Genomic DNA, 19031 nt, shown 5'->3' on the forward strand with positions numbered 1-19031 from the left:
TTTTTTTATGAAAATTACTTATATTTTAGATAAAAAATATATTATGTAAATATAATTATATAGCATTATCATTTGGCCTTGTGATCACGTTTATGGGTTATATACCATGTTGTATAATATATAGGGGTTGAAGCCCCTGTCAATCTCTACATACTTTTGCTAATTAAGTCATTAGATTTAGAGTGTTTTTTATAGGTTAATTCATTCTGTGATTTTAGAGGTTCAAGAAATCTGTTGTCGGAACTTTTAATCAAATTATTTTTGCAAACTTTTTACCAACAGGTTTTTCTGTTTTATTCAAAATTTTAATCATTGTATTTAGAATGCATTTTCAAATGCATCTTTTAAATTCTTAAACTACATATTTTATAACAAATCACCCTAATAGTTTTTCTTTTCTTTTTCTCAAATATTCAGAGATGATATTTCCATGTTATCATTAATCATCGGGTCTACGTTATAAAAAGTCTTCAGTCAACGTCAACGGACCAATAAGCTTATTGTTTAGTAATATATTATTAGTTCTATTAACTAACTTTAATATTTATATAATTTAAAAAAAGTTATTAAAAAGTATAAGTGTTTTAAGTTTTACCTATTTTCAACGTGTTCACACACTCTCTTCATAGGAATGAATAGTAAAAGAATTTAGAATTATTTATATATTACGTTTTGATTGATTTGGAAAAACACCACAAACAGTTCTTCCATGATGACATTGACTACAATTATAATTGCTAAATATTTCACGATACATTAAAATAGAAAATTAATTTAAAGTAATTTTAATATAATCTTGCAAAAAGTTGACAGACTTACAGGAATACAATATTTTTTTATTGGTAATGATAAGAATACTGTTTTATATTTCTAATAAAGTTATAAAATTGATAAAAATTATTAATTTTTACATTGATTGTCACATAAACATTTTAAAACAAAAATTAAGAATGATATTTTTATAATTATTGAGAAATAATAGCAGAAAGGGTACACCCAAGATTAAAAAATAGTTTTTAATAATGCTTTTTCTTTAATTTCTTATTAACTAAATAAAAAAATTTCAATTTGGTACTATTAGAACATGTCTATTATGTTTTTTATTCAATGAAACTTCATATGATAAACTTAAACTATTAATTCAATATATTATAAGTAGACACATTAAAAGGGTACACCCAAACTTGAAGAAAAAAATCAATGCATAAAAGATTTTCTTAAAATAAAAGCAAGAACTAGGCACGGTGGTGAATAAACTCATTTGGAAATTGATAGCACAATGGGTGGTGATTCCTCATTGGATAGTGGAAAGGATGAGGAAATTAAAAGGAAAATTCTTAATACGAATTCAGAGATACGCAAACCCTTTTTCGTACAATAATTAGAACCCACTTTTTAACGTTTCTTCTCCATGAAGTAGTCTTGGTCTTTGAACACTTTTAAGTAGACCAAGACTTAACCCGTTTCTTTTATGTTCCCTTCTTCCCACTTCATTCCCACGTTCTCACATTTTGTTTCATAGTGATTTTCTGAAGAGAGGTCATGGAATCACCAAAGGAGCACATTGAAAGGATACGAAGAGACAAGTTCTCCATTGGGGGGAACCCAAACCCATTGCGTGAGGACATGTACCAAAGTGTCAAGTATCTCTCCGCTGAGCTTTATACCAAAGATGTTCATTTTCTCATGGAGCTCATTCAGGTACCTACCATCGTTTTTGTATTTCACTTCTTCAATTTCTTATATCTGCTATGCTATTGATTATGTAACAATGCAATGCATTTACTTGATCAGTGTTGTTCAAACAATTTTTCTTTTCATTTTAGTTTTGAGTGGATTTTCTGTCATTAGACAAATTTTAGTAAAATACTAATTCTTTTGTTCTAATTATAAATAATGAATGCAATCATTTTTAGCATCGTGTAAGACAAATTTTCACTAAACAAGGATAATAAATAATAAAAATAATTTAGTAATATTATCTTACTAATTAAGATATTTGTTATTTTTCTTAATCCTTATATAAAGACCTTAAACATTAATTAAGTTGAAATGGAATGAGTAATTATTTTTTACTCATGTTTAGTTAAGTGTGTGAACTTGTGTTAAGTGTTTGTTTGTTTGATTTAAAGTTGAGTATGATAAATTATTTATGGAATTAATTTTAGCCCATCAAATATGATTAAGTTACATGCATAAATTAATTTGAACTGCATATTTTTATTAAAGCATATATTTTTTATTGCAAAGTGCAAAAATTGATTTTGTAACTTTCGAATAAACAAATGCTAAATTTGATCCAGAATAGATATGCTTATGAAAAATACAAAGGTTAGTTGGAAGTTTATAGCTATATAAGTAATTTATAAAATTAAATTATTCAATAAATTAGTTGTCTAATTAATTGATTTATATTAAAAAATATATTATATTAAAATTAAATATAAAATATTTTAACAGATTTTATTAATACAAATGATATAATTGATTTAAATAATAAATTAAATTTATTTTTAAAATTATTAATTTTAACATGTTATATCAATAAAAATTACATGAATTAATTTAAATATTATTTTTTAATTTTAAAAATAATACTTATTTACTTAATTTATTTTATCTAACAAAATATAATATTAATTATTAGTAATAAAAAGATTAAAAAAAAAACTAACTAGTAATAAAATTAATGTACTAATATTTTAATTTTATGAAAAATAAATTGTCTAATTTTAAAAGGTAAATTGGTAAAACTATAATAAAAATGTTGACAACTAACTTTTAAAAATTATATTTCAAAAATTATAAATTATTTTATTTTATATTTATCAAATAATCGCATAAGAGCCGATAAACTTATAAGTTACCTTTATTAACACACTGAGACTCTTTTAGTTATACATAATAGTAGTAGTAATATATATATATATATATATATATATATATACTTATAAATTTATACATAGGTCATCGATTCTGCATTGTATAAATGGAGGGTGAAATTGAACGTTTTTACAATTTTTCACCGTAAAGAGGGTTCAAGCTGTTTTATCGACATGAGTGTTCTATATCGAAAAATTGTAAAATTTTTTTTGAAATCATTTCATTTCTGTATTAACATAGTGGTAGAAAGAGTACTACACTACGTCTAGACTTTAAATTGTTTACTTTAACCATGGTAATAATCCAAAATTTTGGATTAATAGAGAATCAAAGTGGATTTACTAATGAATAACGAAATGCTATGGTTCTTAATTTTTTTTTCAAAAAAAAAAATTTATTGAGAAGTAATTCGCGGGATTATGCACATTTTCTTAGTTATAAAGAAAAAAAAGTGCAATTGGTTGGATCCAATCTATTCTTTGAAATTAACAACTCGCACACACTCCCTTTCCAAAAAAAAACCAATACACCTAGCACTACGCTTAGATTTATTGGATTTCAAGAGGAGAGAAAGAGAGAGAGTATTTATGCAATGCTATTTTACATTTTTGACTTTGGTGAATTTGAATTTTATCATACTTTTGATATAAGAAGAAAACTAAAAGAAACCAGAAAGCTTTATAATCAAACACAAAATAGTATTTAGAAAAAAATTTGTCTTTTCGATATCATAGAATATAAGAAAGATTTCAAGGTTTTGGCGAGAGCCTGATTTTCTTCATCTGCATAGCATTCATTTTGTAAGTATCTTTTTGTCATATCCTGAGTTAATTATTAATTGTTCAATATAAGTCTGTTATTAAGAATCCAAATGGGTAGCAGTGAGAGCTGTGTGTACATTGGTAAGCCTGGAGGGTTTTCCCGGTAGTAAGTCCTGTGTGTGGGCAGTGAAACTGTTGGTAAGCCTTCGTGTTCCCGTAGCCTTTAGGATTCAAGATGGCAAATTCATTAAGAACAATGAGTAATTTAGCTTTAGGTAAAAACAAAGGGATAATTACAAGAGTAATGAGAGCAAAAGATGAAAATTCTTCCTCTTCCCAAATAACCTCCTCTTCCTCTTCAACAACACCACAACAAATTAGCATAGATGATATTGAAAAATCCCCACATGATTGAAAACCTATCTGGTTCCTCTATCACATCTCTTATTTCCGTGTGTTCTTTTTTAATAGAAGAGGGTTCTTTGAAAACCCATTCTTCTGGTATAGTTAGTTGATCATGTCTTAATCTTTTAGGGATTTGTACTAAACTTCTATTTAAGTTGGCTTGTATTACTATAGTTTCATCCCTATTGATTTGTTTATTTGCTTTGAATCCATAGGAAATTTTGGTAATTTTGTAATAGACTCTATAGATCACATGAAATGGATCAAATGAGTCATCCACTATGTTTCCTTTTATTTTTGTAAATATCTTAATGGCTTTAGATGTTTTTTCATTGTCTAAAGACATTGATATGTTAGGATAGCAGTTAAAGAAAACCGGCGCATCATGCAGGTTGCTTTCTAAAGCTGCTATAATTAAATCACTCTTATGTTGTAGTTTCATATCTCTTAACAGTATAAGTATAGGGAGATCTACTCCTAACTTGAAGTTTGGTTTAACTGCTAATTGAATTAGTCTTATATGGATAAACTTAAAACCTTCTTGTCAATGTTTTTATATAAGTTGATCTTCTAAAAGCTGTATTTCTTTATTTCCCGTTGTTCTAGGATATGAATATTTTCTATTTTGTGAATTTGTTCATGATTATTTCTAAACGACCAAACAAATCTATCTTTGTATACATCTTTTTCTTTAACTATAGGTATTGACCAATCATGTGGGAATTTTTCAATATCATCTATGGTAATCTGTTGTGGTGTTGTTGAAGAGGAAGAAGAGGTTCTTTGGGAAGAGGAAGAATTTTCATCTTTTGCTCTCATTACTCTTGTAATTATCCCTTTGTTTTTACCTAAAGCTAAATTACTCATTGTTCTTAATGAATTTTCCATCTTGAATTCTAAAGGCTACGGGAACACGAAGGCTTACCAACAGTTTCACTGCCCACACACAGGACTTACTACCGGGAAAACCCTCCAGGCTTACCAACGTACACACAGCTCTCACTACTACCCATTTGGATTCTTAATAACAGACTTATATTGAACAATTAATAATTAACTCAGGATATGACAAAAAGATACTTACAGGATGAATGCTATGCAGATGAAGAAAATCAGGCTCTCGCCAAAACCTTGAAATCTTTCTTATATTCTATGATATCGAAAAGACAATTTTTTTTCTAAATACTATTTTGTGTTTGATTATAAAGCTTTCTGGTTTCTTTTAGTTTTCTTCTTATATCAAAAGTATGATAAAATTCAAATTCACCAAAGTCAAAAATGTAAAATAGCATTGCATAAATACTCTCTCTCTCCCCTCTTGAAATCAGAACCCCTTTACGCTCTGATACCAAAGTGGTGAGGATCGTATATTGATAGAAAAATGAAAAACATGATGATGATAGAACTTGAAATCAATATATTGAAAACTTGATAAAACTTACAAGTATGGCGAGACTTCTTGTACAATCTTTCAAAGAAATTGAAATCTTATAATAAAAATTTGGAAGAGGGTTTTTCTTAAAACTATTGGGGCTGGTAATTTGTTCGTGCTTTCAAATGAAGCAGAGCTTACATTTTATAGAGAGGAAACTTCTATTGTAGGATTCCTTCTTATCTGGTAATGTCTCTTCAAGCTTTATTCATTTTGTCTTCTTTCACAATTATTTCTTCTTTTGTCAAATCTTCTTTTCTTTTTGTCATTTCATTTGTCACCTTTTTTCTTTTGTCGTTTCACTTGTCAACTTGTTGTCAAATCTTGTCTTCTTCTTTTGGAAATTTTGCTACAGAGATATTCCATAGCAATCATCTCCATTGTCGAAAAAGCCGTAGTCATCATCTTCTGTTGGACTTAGACTTCTTCTATCTCTTTCAGAGGTTGCATTGGTGACTTCTGGAGATATGGTGTCGATGATCTTTTTGAATTCTTCTTCAGAACTAGCTGCACTCAGGCTGGCTAGAAATCTTGCCTTTTGTTGAAGAAATTCCTGGCTTTGCTTTTCTTTAAGGATTTCCTCGCTAAGTTTTAGACTTTGTATATTATTTTGTAACCACTGATTTAATTTTTTAATTTCTAGCAGGCCAAGATCAAAGTTAACCCACCATTTTACTTTTTGTTGTTCGAATTAATAGTTGGACAGATGAATCATACTCTAATTTAGCAGAATCATACTGCCACATCATGATCCAAGAAATGCCTTGGGAGGCAATAAATGTAATGAATTTATATGGTTCTTGGAAGTTGGTTTTTTGTGCTTTTCCTGGTAGAATTTCCTTGACTGGTCCAAAGTTGTGAAACCAGGCAGAAAACTATTTTGGAAAATGTAAAAAAATTCCCTTCCGGAACCAAATGAATCAGGAATGGGTGTCTAGTCTAAGAAATAAAAAATTTTCCCATGCTTTTATGTAATCAAAATAATTGTATTGTATAGGCTGATATTATATGGTAAATTTGCAATAACAATATAAATGTTGTCCCTATTCTTTTGGGATAAGTATCTGGCAGATTTTGAATTTTGAAAAAATTATTTCTCATTTCTCATTTTTCTTATGAGTTAATTCTATTGATTTTGAATCAAAGAGAATTAATTCATAAAATTATCTTTTTTGTTCAGAAGAGGATGGAATCACATGGCAATTTGGTGGAAACACCCTTTTTGCTATCCAAGTACGATTCAATTTGAACCATTCTAGTTCTATTTCCATAAGTGGTAACCTATAAGGCTTTTCATAATATTCTGGGGTTTGGTCAGTTTTTTCAATAGGCCTTCGATAAATTTGTTCGGCCCATTGAGGTAATTTTCTTGTTTGGTTTGATGGAGTTGGTTGATTTTGTATTGTTTGGACTGGTTTAGCCAAGACTGTACATTTGTTTTGTGAAACTGGCTGGGTTGGCTTTATTGTAGTCTATAGTATTTGTAGACTAGTCATTGGTTTTTTCCCTTTGTCTTTGGTCGGTGTTTTTGGTATTTCTAGCTCTGTCTTTTTTGGTAAGGCATAGTCTGAGCTAGTCATTTTTGACATTTTCTTGTAAAAATTCTCTTGTTAAATAATCTGGTAAAAAATTCTTTTCTCCTTTAATATGTTGTATTTCAAAATTAAAGTTTGATAGTAGGACTTGCCATCTGGCAAAATATGCTTTGACACAAGATTTTGAACATCTTTTTGTAAAACAGAAGGGGCCGCTTTGCAATCTGTTCTTACTAAAAATCTTTTGTTAAATAAATCATCTTGAAATTTTTGTATGCATAAGACAATGCTTAAAATTTCTTTTTTAACAGCAGAGTACTTTTGTTACGCAGGATACCATATTCCTAAGTAATATCTTATAACCTGCTCTATTGTAGATTCTGGTAACTTTTGTTTTAGAATTCCTCCATATCTTAAATCTGAGGCATCTGTTTCTACTATCAAATAGGCTGAAGGATCTAATATTCCTAAACAAGGAAGATTCTTAACTAAGACTTTTACTTGTTGTACTATCTTAGTCATTTCTTCATCCCAAGGTGCAAGATTTTTTCTAAGTCGTTTATATAAAGGGGCACATAAAGTTCTAATATTTGGTACGAAGTCAGCTACGTAATTTAAACATCCTAAAAATCTCTGTAACTGAGTCTTATCTTTTAATTGGTCTGGGAATTTATTTACAAATTCTATAGACCTTTGTATTAGTGTTATTGTACCTTGATAAATATTGAAACCTAAAAATCTAATTTTTTCCTGAAAGATTTTAATTTTCTTGACTGACACACATAATCCATTTTGTTTAATTAAATCTATAAATTTATTTAAATGTTGTATGTATTGATTAATTCCTCTTAAAAAAATCAACACATCATCTAAATAAACTATGGAAAAACTCATGTATGGATAAAATATATTGTTCATTATTTCTTGGAACTCACTTGGAGCATTCTTTAATCCTTAGGGCATAACATTTCATTCGAAATGTCCGAAAGGTACTAAGAAAGCTGTTTTATATTTATCTTGTTCTTTTACTGATATTTGATAATATCCAGATTTCATATCAAATTTTGAAAATATATTAGCATTTATTAATCTTTTGATTAAATCTTGTTTATTAGGTATAGGATATTTGATCCATTTTAAGCCTTTATTAAGGGGTTTATAGTTTATTACTAATCTTGGAGCTCCTCTTTCTTGCTCCGAAGCTTTATTTATATAAAACCTTGTACAACTCCAAGGTGATTTTGAGGGTCTAATTAGACCTTTTTCTAAGTATTCTTGTAGTTCTTATTTGCAAAATTTTAGTTGCTCTTCATTCATTTGTATGGGTCTAGCTTTTGTGGGTATATTTGTTTCATTAAATCCTTCTTCATATGGTAATTCTATTTCATATTTCTTTCTATGGTGAAAGGCTATAGAGTTTAAATTATAGATTTCTTTAGTAATTTTTTTTTCAAACTCTTATATAATTTTATTTTTATTTTTTCACTTCTTAATTGTTCTTCAATTCTTTTATATTTTATTTCTTTATTTATAAAGTTAATTTATTGTTGTTTTCTTTCTATTAAATTTATTTTAGTTATTGAAGCCTCTTGTACTAAGTTTAGTTCTCTAATTTTTGGTAGTTGTAAAAATTCAAATTTTTTTCTCTATCTGGTATGACTTTACTAATAATTCCCGTATTACTAATTTCACAAGGATACAATAATGTTAAGAAAGGAGTACCTAGAATTATTTTGTTCCCTATATTTTTTACTAATATGAATGATGTAGTAAAACATATTTCATTTTTACAAATCTTTCCTTTTGAGAGCTTATAATTTATATTAAATTTGTTTCCTCCAGCTGCTGATAATTGTTCTGTAGTTTTTTCATAATATTTTGTAAGTATTACTCCTTCTTGTATACAGTTAACGTCTGCTCCTGAATCTATTAATGCTATTAAATTAAATTTTTTTTATTCTACTATTAATGTAATTTCACACCACCATTTGTGTGAAGTTATTAATGTTAACAATTCTAGATTAAATATATGTTGTTGATCCTTTGTTCCTTATGTGCTAGTTGAATTTTCTTGTGATCTTAAAATTTCTTTTCGTTCTAAAAATAACAATTTAATTTCTAAATTCTTTTGATATTCTTTTAATTCTTTTATTTTTGTTTTTAAATTTACTATTTCTTTTCGTAAATCTTTTTATCGTTGTTTATGGTTTAGGATTTAGGTAGATTTACTATCTTTGTCTAAGTAGATTTTTTTTTTTCAAAATTAATTACCAATTCAGAGTTATTTTAAAACATATTATCCGTGTAGGATTTTTTTACACGAAGCACAAGTATCGTCGTATTTGAGAACAATACCTAATTTTTTTTTGAAGATACTCTTTGAACTTGGAATATGTCATCCAAAGATAAAGTGTAGCTTTTGCAGGAAAACGATACTCTCTAAAGCATAATTTTTAAATTTTTTATTAATAAATAATTTTTTAAATATAGATTAATTATCATAAGTTGTTAAACTTGGATTAATTGAAATAATAAATATTGAATATAATAAGCTATCAACAAGACGAAGCTACCCGCGTTCAGACGATCACTCTTTGGAGGAGATGGAGCTGCCTTGGCTTCCCTTGATTTGGTCAATCTGTTTTTTGTATTTTATTTTATTTTTTTCAAAAGGAGCTATACGTATCATTGGTAGATGCTGGTTTAACCTCAACTAGTAAATGTTTGATACTGTTTATCAGAATTTAAGAGCTAATTTGACTTGATCCGATAAATGTTTGATAAACGATCACAAAATAAAAGGAATCATTAATATGTTGCACATTGGAATTGTTAGATATGTAACTTTTAAATGATAAATGATTACCTAAGTTTGAGTGATTTTGGTTATAAGTCATGTGTTTGATTTTGTTTCATCGCGGCAAAGGTTGAACAGAACAGATACTGATCCACTGTGAAGCCCAGATGCTTAGTACGACAAGACGGGTATACGGAAGATGAGACCCACACGAGTGTTGAAAATTCAAGACACGATAACTGTATAAACATTATCATGAATTCAGAAAAACAACATATTTTATTCAAAACCAAAATATTTTCAACCATGAACAACCTAAACCCTAATCAATCTTCTTCCTCTGATATATTTCCATTTCTTTTAAACTCTCCAATGTCCCTACATAAATCTTATATTAAGATGGAACAACCATGCATTTTTTTTCAGCTTGTAGTGACCATTCCTTGGAAAGGTGTAACTTTTCTTGGTTAGTTATGGAGGATTTTTTGGGTGGTGAAGGAGAATTATCTGAGGATGAATTTAACTGTCTAGTTTCAAGAGTGGTGTTTGATGAAGAGATACTTTCAAGAGTTGTGTTTGATGAAGAGATACTCATTTTTCCTTTTCCTTTTGAGGTTTTTAGTGGTTGGACTAGTTTAGGTTTATAAGCTGATGGTAATGAATATGAAGGTGTTGTACATGTTTCTCTGGAATAAAAAGAAGATGGATTAAAAGGAGAATAATAACTAGTAGATGCTGGTAGAGGAATAAAGAAAGGATTGTTCTCAGGTTCTTTGTATTGTTGTCTAGCTGCAATTATATCATCCATTTCTTGAATCTGGGCTTTTAACCTTCTGATTTCTTTATCCTTCTTGTTATATTCTCCTGTGAAGATTGCTCATATTTTGTATTGCAACTTCAAGACCAAGTTCTGCAATTTTCTGTTGAGATTTTTTGTGGTGTTTCCTCAGTTTTTCAGATAGGTACTAGAGTCTTTCATCTGTCTTGTTGATGGAATCAACAATCTGGTTGATCTTCCCATCTATTTTCTTTAAAAACTTGTTTTGAGCTAGAGAGTTCTCAATCTGCCAATTCAGAACTTCTTCAGCTTGAGATAGAGATTTCAGTTTTTTGTTTGGTTGAACTTCAGTTGGAATTACTAAAGGTTTTGGGTTAACCTTAGTAAAAAGGTCTACTCTTCTTCCTAAAGAAGGAAAATCTTCATCATATTCGATAAACATCATGCATGGGACAGGTTCTAGTGATGGAGTGGTAAAGGAATTGCATAGTTCTAGTGGTGGAGGCCAAGTAATCAAATATGGATTATCTAGAAGTTTTGATAAGAGTCCTTTTTCTCTTAGTATCCTAAGAGCCTTATAATATATTGGTAAAGGTTCTCTCTTTTTTTTTATCGCTATCCAAGAAGTAAATCCTGGGTTCCTTTTTCTTAGCTTAGGAGGTGATTTGCAAGGTTTCTTTTTCTTTTTCCCAGGATCGATTTCATCATCATCTTTTGACACCCCATCAGAGGTATCTCTAGAATGCATCCAACAATCACATCTAAGGTCACACATGAAGGAATCTGTATCCCACATAAAATGGCCGTCAAACTTATCAGAAAATATAGTTGGGCCATCAGCTCTGAAGTTATAAATGGCAATTCCATCCTTTTCTTCTGCTGGAGTAATCATCATGGATTAAAAACAGTTGGTTAGTTGGCTAGATTCTGCATCTGGCCTTTTGAAGATCATTCTTACTGCTCCATCTATTGATCTTCTAAAGGTAACTTCAAAGGAATGAACTGACTTACTGTTCAAATGGATTTTTTCATAATTTGTTGCCCATTCTAAGGAAATCATTTTGATCAATTCATCCCTAAAGATCTGTCTTAAGACTTGAATGATAGAAGAGACATCATCTTCATCCTTGTTGGCTATCACGAACAAATTGTCATTTGCTCCTCCAAGCATAGGCAGATCATAGGCATGATTCTGTAATCTGTAAATTATTTGATGATGAAAGGTGGCAGATAGAACTCCTTCTACCTGCTCTGCTCCTGTAATTTGTATTTAAACCTTAAGTTTGGTGGGTAAGGTTTTGTCTTTGAGAGAAGACTATACTTCTAGCATGTAAGGTAGTCAAAGTGGCTATGACAACATGCTCATAATGGATGTAAGAAATGTCTGAAAGAGCTATTCTTGTAGTGACTAGGACGTTTTTCCTACCATGAAAAGATAGGACCAACCTAACTGCTCCAAAGTGTGAGGATGTGTATCCTTCATGCCTTCATGATTCAATGAACATTTTTGGAATCTCTAGGTCTATATACTATTCTTGTGATGTTGCTTTGAGCTCACAGTGGTCCATCTGTAATGACTAGACATATTCTTTGATAGGAGACTACTTTCTCAAGATCATTGTATTTACTTTGTTGGCAAAAGATCTCTTTCTTCTAAAGACATTATAAGGGCTTAACATAGGGGTGATAGATTCTGATAACTTTGCATCATCTAGAAGATAAGTGTATTCTATGAGATTTTCTATCTTATTGGCTGCTATCTTAATACAAGATTTAGGTAGGGACATTGGAGAGTTGAAAAGAACCGAAGATATATCAGAGGAAGAAGGTTCATCAGTGTTTAGTTGTTCATGATTTGATGATTCTTACTAACTTTATATATGCTGACTATCACACTTATCTCTCTTTTCAACAGAGACTTCTGATACCAAAAACTGGCCAGGAGCCTTCCTATCATAATCATATGCATTTTTCTCAGAGACAGGATTAATAAATCTACCATAATCACAATAGAAAGGACCGTAGCATTTGGTAAAGTCAGAAGTGTTCTTAACCGCTACTTGCTAGTCATCTGCGTGTGAAAGCTTTAATCACTATAACAAAGGTCTACAATTTTGTGTAAGATATTGTGTGCAAAAGCTTTGAAACTTACTGGATGAGTGATGATGCTGCTCAAAGACTCTATCTCAAGTGTTGAACAATCATGGAATTGAAACTTACTGTTTCAATATTAACTAAGTTAAATATATCGTATCTACTAACTGAAAGCCGTACTCAAATGTATTGAGTGGTATCGAGGCAAGAATTTAGTTTTCAAAATAAAATAAAAAAATGGATTCTTTTTAGATACTTAGCTGGATACTGCAACAATTCTTTTGTATATGTTTACAAAAATGAGAGCCAATGAAAAAAACTTTGCTCCTGATACATACATATCCTATCTTATTTCTATTCTCTGTCTATCCTTCACCAATAGTCTAACTTGAATGAAGCAATGAAAAGGGGAAGTTAGTTATCAATTCATCATCGTCAATTTCTTGTCACATTAACAGAATGCAGAAGATAATCAGTATTTTGAGGGAGTGACTCCATCACTTGAGTTTGTCATAACTTCTAAGGACATAACAGATACTGGTGCTCCAGCCACATTACTAGTTTTCAACAATGAAAAGGGTTTCTCTCCTGAAAACATTGGATCTATCTGCGGTGTCGGACGGTCCACAAAGAAAGGCAACAGAAGCAGCGGTTACATAGGGGAGAAAGGTACATTTACTCTCTTAAATGTCTCAACAAAAGGTTTTTGTAACTTTGTTTCATGAAGTACTGACATTTACATGCTTGCTTTCAATGAACATTAATTGAATAATTTGAATGGTATTTAAATGTACATACATGCTTGCTTATAACTAGCCTGAATCAATTCAATGTCTAGTAATTTTCATTTGTGAAAAGAATGCCTGTAATTGTCATACCAAAGAAAAGAGGCTAATATCACAATGGTTTAGCAAATGACCCTGTTTCTTATGCAAAATATAGTTCTTAAAATTTCAAAAACAGTTACTATTCAATAAACAGTTCTGCATATTTTGAAAGTCCATGTTTACAAAATAGGATGATTAATATAAGAAAAATATTAACTACAAACTTTCTATCTACTCTTCATTATTGGTTAAAATTTATTAGAAATCATTAAAATCACTCCTAATTTAATGATTTTTACTCATACTTCTGCATTTTTCAATAAATTTCAGCCAATAACTGAGAGTGCCTGTTAGTAAGAGTGTGTTCTTAGTGTTAACGTGAGAATCCATTATTCCCTATTTTATGTTGTAATAGTTAGGAGTATAATCAGCCCCCAATTAAATGTATATATTTAGAATTCCTAAAATAGTTTGTACAAATCAAGAATTAGAATCATAAGCTGTAAATTAGAATTAACGGCTTTAAATCAGCTTTGTAATATTTAAGAGAAATACAATGAAAGAAGGTATCAAGCCAAAGTTATTCGACACTTAGCACTCTTCTTAATATAATGCAAAAGGGTTCTGAATCAAGGGGTAAAATATTATCCATTAAAGTATCTATATGAAATGAAAAGATGCAAATGTTTGACGAATAATCTCCTATGGTTGAATTGCAGGAATTGGTTTCAAGAGTGTATTTCTGCTCACTGCTCAGCCCTATATATTTAGCAGTGGATATCAAATACGATTCAATGAGAAGCCTTGTCCACATTGTGATATTGGATATATAGTTCCTGAATGGGTTGAAAAACCAACCGTACATGACATAAAGCAGATATATGGTGCTAGTGATGATTCCCTTCCAACCACTACATTTATCTTACCTCTAAAGCCAGATAAGGTCAAACCTGTGAAACAACAGCTATCAAATATTCATCCAGAAGTTCTGTTGTTTCTTTCAAAGATCAGAAGCCTTTCTGTCAGAGAAGATAATGAGGATCCTAACCAGATTACTGTGAGTGCTGTATCTATTTCAAGTGAGATTAACTTCTGCACTAGGAAAAACATGAATGCTGAGTCTTACACACTCCATCTCTCTGCGGAGGAAAACGGTGATTCTGAAAAGGAATGCAGCTATTATATGTGGAAACAGAAGTTTCCAGTCAGGTTGGAGAATGTGGTGGAAAGGAGAATGGATGTGGAGGAAGTGGTTGTAACATTAGCCTTCCCAAATCAGGAGAGGCTTCATAGAGGAATGAGCTCACCTGGGGTCTACGCATTTCTTCCTACAGAGATGATCACTAACTTCCCCTTCATAATTCAAGCAGATTTTGTCCTAGCTTCATCAAGGGAGACAATTCTCTTGGACAATACATGGAACCAAGGGATACTAGAATGCATTCCATCAGCTTTTATGGATGCATTTGAAACACTTGTCATTGAATCATATGAAGCTCCAGTATCCAGTTTGCCTCCTCAGTTCAGGTTCCTTCCTATTAATAGTTCTCCCTTTGAGAAGTTAAATTATGTTAGGGACAAAATCAAAGCTAAACTTCTTGAGAAAAATATTATTCCTATTGAGACATACAAGGAGCAGAAGCACTTCTGCAAGCCTTGTGAAGTTGGCAGGCTACTGCCTGAATTCTGGAATATTTTGTCCAGCGCTCGGGAGGAAGGAGTATACTTGCATAAACTCTCATCTCTTGATGATGGAAGGAAAATCTTGAGTTCTTCATTTGATAAAAGTGAGTATGATCACATTCTCAATTTTTTGGGGGTGCAGCAGGTCAACATTGATTGGTATGCTAAGTGCATCCAGAGTTCTAATCTCGTGGATGGAGTATCAGAAACTGTTTATCTGAAGCTTCTATTGTTTGTTGCTACAAGCTGGTTTTCAAAGTTCAAGGGGTCAAACATGATTCACATTCCATTGATTAAATACATGGGTTCTGATGGGAATCTGTCCCATTTCACCCTTTCTGAGTGCAGACAGCGCTATGGTGCCAAGCAAGTAGTCCTTGCAGATCCAAGTCAATCCTGTCCCTTCTCTTGGATGATTGACTGGAACAAGGAATTTTCATGTGCAGTCAACCAATATTTTATGCCAGAAATCACACAACAAGCTATATTGCACTTTCCCCAGAAGCAGACTTTGTTGGAATGGCTACAAAATGAGGTTCATTTCACTACTTTGAATGTATACAGTTTTGCAGAAATCCTTTGCATTTCAGTTAATAAAAGCTGCAAGCATGCCATTACATATGCTCATTTCTTGTATCACTCTTTTTCAAAGAAGTATTTAACAAGTCGAGAAGTTCATGCATTGTGCAGTTCAATGCCACTTGTGGACAACTATGGATGTGTGATTCAATGCAGAAAAGGAGTTCTTGTACCTGCAAATGTAAGCAAATGGGCTGACTTGATTGTTTCCAATCCATGGAGAAATGAAGATTATGTTGAGCTAGGAAAGGAGTACTTGCGTCCATCTCAATATGCGCAGCAATATACAGGTTCCGAGGAGCTGATAGAATTCCTCAAAATTCATGTTGATGCTTCTGATATACCTGATATTTATCCTCCAAATGCTGGCTTTTCTGCTGTGGATGCACCACTTACCAAAGAAAATGCCTTTTTACTTTTGGATTGGATTCGGAATCTGAAGTATAGGGGAGTGCAGCTACCAAAGAGGTTCTTGAAATGCATAAAGGAAGGAAGCTGGCTTAAAGTTACAGTCAATGGGTGGAGTCCGCCCTCAAAATCATTCTTAATTCACTCATCATTAGGAAATATTTTGCAAACCGGTTCTGCTCTTGTTGACATTCCACTTATTGATGAGAGCTTCTATGGGAACAGAATAGATGACTACCAAGATGAGTTGAAAACAGTTGGGGTGATGTTCAGTTGTGAGGAAGCATGTAAATTCATTGGAAGAGAACTAATGTCTCGGGCACGTGGGGCTTCTTTCACTTTAAGCAGGAATCATGTTCTTTTGATGCTTGACTTCATCCAATATCTGAAGCGAAATTATCTTCCTTTTGACCAATTTATTGACAGCATCAGGGAGGAAAGTTGGCTAAGGACAACTCTTGGTCTCAAGTCTCCTATAGGTTCAGTATTGTATGACTCAGGATGGGAAGCTGCTTCACAAATTAGTGATATCCCTTTCATTGATAAGGCTTATTTTGGTGAGGAAATATATAATTTTAAAGAGGGTCTCATGTTGCTGGGTGTGATAGTTGGCTTCCATGAAAACTACCAACTTGTCATTGACCATTTAAAATCACCCTCAGATTTGGCCAATTTGAAAGCTGAGGCTGTTCTTATGATAATGGAATGCTTAAGATTCTCACGTGCCTCTAATAAACTTGTAAATTCACTCAAGGGAAAGCGCTGCTTGAAGACAGACATGGGCTTCAAAACACCGAGTGAATGTTTCTTGTATGATCCTGTATGGGGCTGCATTTTGGAGGTGTTCAATGATCTTCCTGTTATAGATCACAAATTCTATGGAGAGAATATTTTCACTTACAAAGATGAATTGAAGCAAATAGGAGTGGTGGTTGATTTTGTGGAAGCTATCCAAAAATTTTCTTGTGTCTTCAAACAGAAGGTATCACAAACTTCCTTTAATCAACAGCATGTTAAATCATTTCTCTCATGTTGTAGGCTGCTGAAGGGAACTGAATACAAATTTCCTTCCAATTTCTCAATCATCATACGTAATGAGAAGTGGTTGCAAACCAGGGTTGGTGTTTATAGGCGTCCAAGAAAATGCATTTTATATGGTCCAGAGTGGCAAGCTATATCTTCAATAACTTGTCTCCCTTTCATAGATGACAGTGATAATTGTTATGGTAAGGGAATACATGAATACAAGGATGAGCTGAAAAGCATTGGTGTTGTTACTGAATTAAAAGATGGACTGAAATTTGTGCATAAGTTTCTGAATTTCCCTTCAGATCCCTCAACCATTACTCCTGACAGTGTGTTTTCTTTGCTGGAATGCATCCGTCTTCTGACCAAAAGGGGTGTTCTTCCCATTGAAGAAGACTTCAGGAAAAGCTTATCCAGAAATTGGTTGAAGACACATGCTGGTTATAGGTCCCCAGACAAGTGTTTGTTGTTTTATTCAAAATGGAATTTGTATCTGAAGCCAAGTGATGGGCCTTTCATTGATGAGAATTTTTATGGTCCTGAAATTGCATCTTACAAGAAAGAACTCAATGCAATAGGAGTCATTGATGATGTTGAGAAAGGGTGCTTTTTGGTTGCCAATCACCTTGAATTTCTCACTGATTATGACACCATTGTGCAAATATATAGGTGCTTGAATGAACACAACTGGAAACCTGAGGATAAAGCTACCCAAAAGATTTGGATTCCAGAAAGTAAAAAGTGGGCCTATCCTGAGGAATGTGTCATATATGACCAAGATAATCTTTTTAGTTCAAAATTTTATGTGTTGGATGATATCTATGAGAAGAAGATTCTTTCTTTTTTCTCCTTTGCCATGGAAGTAAGAAACAAGCCCTCACTTGATGACTATGTTAACCTTTGGAATAATTGGGAGAGTTCTGTGGAAAGATTGTCATATGACAGATGCTGCAAATTTTGGACGTTTATCTTGACCCATTTGAGCACAAACACGGAGAAGAAACTCCTTGAAAGGTTGGTGAAACTTCCTGCAACATCAGGCAACAATGAAATTTTTTTGTTAGACAAGAATGGTGTCTTTATTCCTGATAACCTTCATATGAAGAAGCTATTTGAGAAGGAGAAAGTTTTTGTCTGGTATCCTCAAAACTTGGTGCCATCTCTCAGATGTAAATTGTTTGACATATACCGAAAAATTGGTGCTCAAAATATCTCTGAATCACTATGCAAGGAAGAGTCATCCTTACTGAATGGTGTTGAACTCAATCAGATTGACCCTAGTAGTATTTGCAATGTAAAGAATTTGGTTAAACTTATTCTTGGTTTTCTTGCTTGTTCTAGTCTAAAAATGGAACCAAACAAGAGGCATGAAGCTGTTCAAAGTCTTGTAAACCTGAATTTCTATGAGACAATGGAGGAAATGAGTGTAAGCTATAGTTTACCACTATCATCAGGGAACATCATTACCAAAAAGGACAACAGAATGGTATGCTGGGAAAGGCAAAGTTCCAAGTTTTTCACGCAGAAGATGAAGAGGTCTAGTGAAAATGCAAGTTTAATAAAGTATGCTACATATTTCTCAGAAGCCATATCAGCAGGTGTTTTGTGTGAGAACCACGATCAGGTACTTGCACTCTCTGAGCTGATCACATTGGCTTTTGTGCTGAAATTCAATGATGAGGAAATTGAATTTCTTATGGAATCCAAGAATTTGCAGATTTTCTGTGAGGATGACGATTTCCTCAGTTCAGCATTTCCATCTGAATAAGCCTTTTGCATAGATCTTTTCAGGTTTAATTGCTTGCTACTTTATGTTTGCTGGT

At 31.9% G+C, this 19031-nt stretch overlaps 1 protein-coding gene across 1 annotated transcript; it reads left to right on the top strand.

The window, feature by feature from the left end:
- Positions 1 to 1542: 1542 nt before the first annotated feature.
- LOC113850066 lies at positions 1543 to 18976 on the top strand. The gene is made up of 3 exons (XM_027480400.1): positions 1543 to 1701; positions 13144 to 13354; positions 14232 to 18976. Exons 1-3 carry the CDS (start codon positions 1543 to 1545, stop codon positions 18974 to 18976), a joined length of 5115 nt encoding a protein of 1704 aa, XP_027336201.1.
- Positions 18977 to 19031: the final 55 nt, after the last annotated feature.

This window comes from Abrus precatorius, unplaced genomic scaffold (assembly GCF_003935025.1).
Source record: "Abrus precatorius isolate BTA unplaced genomic scaffold, Abrus_2018 Scaffold9, whole genome shotgun sequence".
In the NCBI taxonomy this organism is placed as follows: Eukaryota; Viridiplantae; Streptophyta; class Magnoliopsida; order Fabales; family Fabaceae; genus Abrus; species Abrus precatorius.